Source organism: Mus pahari, chromosome 1, assembly GCF_900095145.1.
Source record: "Mus pahari chromosome 1, PAHARI_EIJ_v1.1, whole genome shotgun sequence".
NCBI lineage: Eukaryota > Metazoa > Chordata > Mammalia > Rodentia > Muridae > Mus > Mus pahari.
The window spans coordinates 97,680,118-97,687,923 of record NC_034590.1 but is presented as its reverse complement, the minus strand read 5'-3'; the positions used below and the strand labels follow the sequence as shown (position 1 = coordinate 97,687,923).

Here is a 7,806-nt window from a genome sequence, read left to right as displayed (position 1 = left end):
TGTGTGTGTGTGTGTGCGCGCGCGCGCGCACATCTGCCTTTTCTTCTGAGTCTGATTTTCCCACTAACATGTGATGAATTTTTCAAGAACCTACAAAACTTTCGCTAACAATACTATGTAGTGCTCGAAGGAACAGGCATAAGGACGACTGGCATGGGTCACCCCTTCATCACCACCACTTGGCAAATGCCTAACAAGAGGCTTGGATGCTGCACAGCCTGGCTTGGCAATTGGTGAGTGTAGTGACACTTTTAAGAATTCTGGAATTTGACACAGGTCCCACCAGGAGAGAGCTGGCCTCTCAGAAGTTCTCTCACTCCCAGACTAAGAGGTGAGATTTCCACTTTATCTCCAATAACTGTCTAAAGCGGGACCAGTCAGGGCTGTACAGGGCACAGGAACAGTGGAGCAGCTGGGACAGGATCCTTCTGGTTGCCATCTGCACCCAGGAGCTAAGGCTGTTCCACAGCCCTCTGCACACAGGTCCTGCCAGGAGAGAGCTGGTCTCCCAGGAGTGCTGACACATGCTTACAGGCCCACAGGAGGGACAAGCTCCAGCCAGAGACAGCAAGACCAACTAACACCAGAGATAACTAGATGGTGAAAGGCAAGTGCAAGAACCTTACCAACAGAAAGCAAGGCTACTTGGCATCATCAGGACCCAGTTCTCCCACCACAGCAAGTCCTGGATACCCCACCACACTGGAAAAGCAAGATTTGGATTTAGAAATCACATCTCATGATGCTGATAGAGAATTTTAAGGACACAAATAACTTAAAGAAATATAGAAGTGCACAGGTAAATAGGTAGAAGCCCTTAGAGAGGAAACACAAAAATCCCTTAAAGAATGACAGGAAGGGGAAACTAGGAAAAGGGATAACATTTGAAATGTAAATAAAGAAAATATCTAATAATAAAAAAAAGAATTACAGGAAAATACAATCAAACAGGTGAAGGAATTGAACAAAACCATCCAGGATCTACAAATGAAAGTATAAACAATAAAAAAAAAATCACAAAGGGAAACAACTCTGGAGATAGAAAACCTAGGAAAGAGATCAGGAGTCACAGATGCAAGCATCACCAACAGAATACAAGAGATAGAAGAGAGAATCTCAGGGGCAGAAGATACCATAGAAAACATTGACACAACAGTCAAAGAAAATGCAAAAAGGTTCTAACCCAAAACATCCAGGAAATCCAGGACACAATGAGAAGACCAAATCTAAGGATAATAGATACAGAAGAGAGTGAAGATTCCCAACTTAAAGGGCCAGTAAATATCTTCAACAAAATTATAGAAGAAAACTTCCTAACCTAAAGAAAGAGATGCCTATGAACATACAAGAAACCTACAGAACTCCAAATAGACTGGACCAGAAAAGAAATTTNTCCTGTCACATAATAATCAAAACACCAAATGCACTAGACAAAGAAAGAATATTAAAAGCAGTAAGGGAAAAAGGTCAAGTAATGTATAAAGGCAGACCTATCAGAATTACACCAGATTTCTCCCCAGAGACTATGAAAGCCAGAGGATCCTGGGCATACATCATAAACCCTAAGAGAATACAAATGCCAGCCCAGGCTACTATACCCAACAAAATTCTCAATTACCATAGATGGAGAAACTAAGATATTCCACGACAAAACCAAATTTACACAATATCTTTCCACAAATCCAGCTCTATAAAGGATAATAAAACGGAAAACTCCAACACAAAGAGAGAAACTACACTCAAGAAAATATTTTTTTTAACAAACCAAAAACAAGATAGCTACATAAACATAATTTCACCTCTAACAACAAAAATAAGAGGAAGCAACAATCACTTTTCCTTAATATCTCTTAATAGCAATGGACTCAATTCCCCAATAAAAAGACATAGACTAACAGACTGGATACATAAACAGGACCCAACATTTTGCTGCATACAGGAAATCCACCTCAGTGACAAAGACAGACACTACCTCAGAGTCAAAGGCTGGAAAACAATTCTCCAAGCAAATGGTCCCAAGAAACAAGGTGAAGTAGCCATTCTAAAATCGAATAAATTCGACTTTCAACCTAAAGTTCTCAAAAAAGATAAGGAGGGACACTTCTTACTCATCAAATTTACCAAGATGAACTCTTAATTCTGAACATTCATTAAAGAAACTTCTAAAACTCAAAGCACACATTACACCTCACACGATAATAGTGTGAGACTTCAATACCCCACTCTCATCAATGGACAGATCCTGGGAACAGAAAGTAAACAGAGACACCGTGAAACTAACAGAAGTTATGAACCAAATGGATTTAACAGATATTTATAGAACATTTTATTCTAAAACAAAACAATATACCTTCTTCTCAGCACCTCACATTACCTTCTTCAAAATTGACCATATAATCGGTCACAAGACAGGCCTCAACAGATACAAGAAGATTGAAATAATCCCTTGCATCCTATCGGATTACCATGGACTAAGGTTGGTCTTCAATACAACATAAACAATAGAAAGCCCACATATACATGGAAGCTGCACAACACTCTACACAATGATAACTTGGTCAAGGAAGAAATAAAGAAATTAAAGACTTTTTAGAGTTTAATGAAAATGAAGCTACAACATACCCAAACTTATGGGACACAATGAAAGCAGTGCTAAGAGGAAAACTCATAGCTCTGAGTGCCTTCAAAAAGAAACTGGAGAGAGCTTACACTTGCAGCTGGATGGCACATCTGAAAGCTCTAGAACAAAAAGAAACAAATATACCCAAGAGGAGTAGAAGTCAGGAAATAATCAAACTTAAGGCTAAAATCAACCAAGTGGAAACAAAAAGAACTATACAAAGAATCAACCAAACCAGGANCTGGTTCTTTGAGAAAAACAACAAGATAGATAAACACTTAGCCAGACTAACTAGAGGGCATAGAGACAGTATCCAAATTAACAAAATCAGAAATGAAAAGGGGGACATAACAACAGAAACCGAGGAAATCCAAAAAAACCATTAGATTAAAAAAAAAAAAGAAAAGAAAAGAAAATGCAAGCAAGAATGTCTTATGCAACCCAAAATTTATATTACTGCGAATCTGTAACATTATGAAAGAAATCATAAAAATCAAAAGTACTACCCCAGAAAGTAGTCAGTGTGATGTTGCATAGTTACTACCAGCCAGAAATAATTCAGACAAAAGTTATTTAGAAAAACATTTACCCTAAAGATTCAATTATGTCACTGAAACTGAGAGGAAAAGAGAGTTACTGACTCTAAGATAAGGATGAATAATGATCAAAGCAGGTCCATGTTTTACTGTGGTGTTTGCTCTTCTCAAAGCTATTTCTACATTAATGGTGTTTTGTAATGGATGGTGCCATAGACTCTAGGAATTTGCACCTGTCATTCAGTGCAAGACTTCTTGTCAATAGCCAGTCTAGAGCCTGGGGATTTGTCCTACACAAGTGTCTGTTGGGACTCTGGAGAGGTGACAAGGTCAAGAAAGATCCAAGGAATGAGGACAAGCCCTGACTGCTTGGACTGAACAGGTAGAAAAAAACGGAGCAACGGCCAGGGTGGCTCTGAGGCTGTCTGTAAGTTACAGACAGGTTGCTCCCATGTTCCCGGTTTTGGACTTTGCAATTGCCTCCAGGGTAAGGAAGGGACTGGGGGGAAGATTTCATGTTAGGAAATCCCAGTGAATGCAATGCCCGGGTGTCGGTGACCTATTCGGCAGCTAAAAGACCGCCCAGGAGACTCTGTCTGGGATACTCTTTTTAAATTTGCTTTAATCACGAGCTGTTATAATCCCCATATCACTGGATATCCCTGACTGGATAAAACTGGTTGCTGATAAAGATGTGAGGACAAAGAAAAATAAACCTTTTTTTCTTTTGATTTGTGAGTCTTGGGTTGCTCGAATACTTATCTTCAAAGATTATTTTTCCCATTTTATACCTTTCACTTTATTTTCTTATAACTGCTTAGAAATAACCTTCTCTTTCTGGTACTTAGTTATATCGCATAAACCCTTTTCACTTTTTAGGAGAAATATCAGATATCAGAACTCTGACAGCCTTCCTGGAGACCCTATGATTCACCCAGATAGCTCACACACTGCCACCCAGACAGGCTTAGTGTGTAATGATAATAACAATAACAACAATAATAAACAACAATGAGCTTTCTTTCCTGTGGAGGAGTCAGATGGAATTTGTAAAACTAGAATTGGGGCTGAACAAACTCCATTTTAAAATAAAAAAAAAGATTTCTGGAATTTTTATTTCTTTTTAAAAACAGAAAAATTACATGAATGTGATTTGTTTTTATCCCAGGTTTAGGGGTATGAGGCTGCTTCCGACAGTCCACAGCAGCTGACTATGATTTGCCTCATGCTCTGGCAGAGGCATGGTTTTGCCAGCTGCAGATAGTTTCCGCTATTGTGACCTTTTGGAATCCTGGGAACTTTTCAGAGGATACATAAATGTGAGGCCCCAGAGTGTTGGTCATTTAGCTGGGGTTGGTGGTGGTCAAAGAAGAAACAACAGGAAAGACATTAGATTCAGGGATTTCCCTAATACCTCTCTCCCCTCTAACCTTGTTTCTCTTTTATTCAGTGTTTGAGGGTAAAACCAGGGGATAAAGGGGGTGGGGAGTGGGGGAGAGAAGAACCCACAAAGTAGCAAAGACCAGCTACAGGTGAGTTTGTTTTTTTCTCTGCCTGAACCAAACAATAAACTTCCAGGAATGGGACTCTAACTTATGCATGGTGCATGGATGCTACAGTTACTACAGATGTTACAAATGCAGATGCTACAGTTCTCACAGGGAAACAGTTATGACAAAACCTAGCTGAATGTGGCGGCATGCACCAGGAAAAACAGCACCAAGGATGACTTACAATCCAAGCCCGGCAGGGGTACCCAGTGAAAACCAAACAAAAGAAAAAGAAAGAAAACAGCGTCTGGGAGTGTGAGTTTGCCTTGTGTACCTAGCCTCTGGGTTCCGTTCCCAGCAGCACAAAAATCAACAACATAACACAGAAACCTGTAGAAAATCAGTTAAGTAAAAATCTCCAGGTATGTGCGCAAGTGCACCACACGATGGCGGTAGAGGACAGTAGTGACCTTTGCAGCAGTCACCAAGTGGCTGCAATGAGCAGAGAAGGCAGGGATGGGAATTCTCAGCAAACCTCTGAGGGGGCGGGCTATTTAGGAGGAAAGTGAGACCTAGAGTCCCTATGAGTACAAATGTCCCTCTTTCTGTTGTCTTCAGTAGCTACAATGGAACTAAATAGGGAGGAGATTAGAGGGAACTGTGTATGGGGGTGTGTGTGACAGGAAATGTTAAAGTCCCATTTCCACAGCAGTCCCAAAATCCAACAGGGCAAAAGTGACTATGGGAAGAATTCATTATGGAAAGAGGAAGCTGAATAGGTGGAACTATTCCATTTCTATGACATTTATTTGCTTACTTGTGGGGGCTGGGAGCATGAATATCTTTTACCTTGTGGGTCTTAGGGATCAAACACAGATCAAGCACCCTTACCTGCTGAGCCCAAGTTTAAAATAATTAAGAGGTATAGGTGTAGAGCCCTTTCTTGAAAATGTACCTTACTTATTTTCCTTTTATAAATGGATTAGATACATCAAACTTTGCTCAGAGTTAGAGGCATCCTATTAGACTATAAACCTGAGTACAGTACAATCCACAGCACTTATGAAACTAATGCAGAAGGGTCATGAGTTCGATTTCAGCTTAGCCTACATTGTGAGAGAATATCACAGAGAGAAAGAACAGAAAGTCCTGTGGCTGAGAATATAGCTTGGGCTACAGAGGTCCAGCTCTTACAATTTTCTCTCCCCCTCTGCCTTTAAGCTTCTTGGGCTGGCTAGATGTTATCAGTGGGCAAAGGTGCTCACTATACAAGCCTGGTGGCTTGTTCTTGGCTCCCAGAAGGAGAAAACGCATCATAAAGTTGTCTTCTGAGCTCCACATCCATGCCACATATGAGCACACACCAATACAAAGTGAAATACAGCAACAACCAAGCCTGAGCTCAGTGGAGGAACATTTAATTAGCATATACACAGCCCTGGGATTCAATTTCCAGCACTGATAGATAATTTTTAAAATGGGCACTTAATTTTAAGCATATTACATGTGTACTCTGTGCTAGCCATTGAGAACAGAATATTAAATGAAGTCGTTCCCCACCACTATGAAAAATGGTGCATATTTATTTAGATGGACAGACAGCCCAGCGTAGCCCAGGGTAGCTTTAGTACATATTTATTTAGATAGTCCAGCGTAGCCCAGGATAACTTTGACCTTGGTATGTAGTCCAAGATGGCCTTGAACTCCTGATCCTTCTGCCTCCATGTCCCAAGTGCTGGCCGGCATTATAGATAAGTGCCACCACACTGAGCTTGTATAGCAGTAGGGAAAGAACTCAGGGCATTAGGTAGGCAGACACTCCAGGCGTTCTACCAACTGAGCTACACTCCCACCCCCACCCCACCCCACTGTAAAACTTTGTTTTAAAGTCAAGGTCTTATATAGTTCAAGCTGCTCTCAAACTCATTACGTTGACAACAGTGGCCTTGAACTCTGACCCTCCAGCCTACACATTTCAAGTACTGGGTCGACAGGCTTGTATCACTTTAAATCTTCTCTTGCCAAAATAAAAGGCACATTGCATCAGCTGCCTGAAGAGGATCTCCTGCCAGTCAGGACCCACTTTAGATAGAGAAAGCCCCTAAAAATAGCCATCCATGTGCCGGCTCAACAGGTGATTGGCTCTGAGAGGGGACGAGATCCTCTCCTCTGGGTGAAGGAGACAGAGAAGGACAGTGCCACTCCTAGCCTCCCTTTGACAATGGCTCTGCCTCTAAAGGTCCTGAGCCGGAGCATGGCCAGCGCAGCCAAAGGAGACCATGGAGGGGCAGGAGGTAAGTGGGGCCAGGCCTGACTGATTTAGTAGCCTAGCCGATCTGTTCTCTCGGCCCGGCTTCCCCCTCCTTCTGTCTCCTGGCTCCCCTCTCCTGATCTACCAGGCACTGATTGTTCAGACCTCTAGGCCCAGGGATAGCTTTTGCCTATGAACCTACTCACACCCCACCTTTGCTTCCCCAGCCAACACCTGGCGCCTCCTGACCTTTGTGCTGGCTCTCCCTGGCGTAGCCCTCTGCTCCCTTAACTGCTGGATGCACGCTGGCCACCATGAGCGACCAGAGTTCATCCCTTATCACCACCTCCGCATCCGAACCAAGGTATGCCAGAGGATGAGCGAGTGAGAGCATGCAGGGGGATTGCGGGGAGGGACTGTGGTGGGTGACCTGTCTGCCTTCTCTCCGCAGCCCTTCGCCTGGGGGGATGGCAACCACACGCTTTTCCACAATCCCCACGTCAATCCTTTGCCCACCGGCTACGAGCACCCTTGAAGTCTCAGCAGATTCACTCTGCCAACAGTCTTCAAATTGACCTTCTGCACACCGGCTCTGAGAGCCCCTGAGGTTCCACTAGACAGTTCCAAGCGCAATAAAGATGTGGAAGTTTTGTGTCCTCTGGCTCTTTGGGAACAGCATGGTGGAAGGGGCTGGGCAGGCTCTTGGGCAGTTGCTATCTGGGTTCAAGTTATTTTTTTATATAAGGAAAATGTGATGTATCCCCTGCAGTTTCATTTTATTTTTTAAAAATTCATACAAGCAATACATTGAATATTGAGCATATTCCTCAGTCTGTATTGTGTGGTAATTCTTACCCATTATGGATATGTTGACCCCATTCCTGCTCTTGCAAAAAAAGTAGATCAGCA

General features: G+C 42.4%; 1 protein-coding gene across 1 annotated transcript; it reads left to right on the top strand.

Moving 5' to 3' along the window:
* Nucleotides 1-6,801: 6,801 nt before the first annotated feature.
* LOC110325548 (cytochrome c oxidase subunit 6A2, mitochondrial) lies at nucleotides 6,802-7,548 on the top strand. Its single transcript, XM_021203607.2, has 3 exons — nucleotides 6,802-6,940; nucleotides 7,125-7,261; nucleotides 7,349-7,548. The coding sequence occupies exons 1-3, from the start codon at nucleotides 6,868-6,870 to the stop codon at nucleotides 7,430-7,432; spliced, it is 294 nt and encodes a 97-aa protein (XP_021059266.1). The 5' UTR covers nucleotides 6,802-6,867; the 3' UTR covers nucleotides 7,433-7,548.
* Nucleotides 7,549-7,806: the final 258 nt, after the last annotated feature.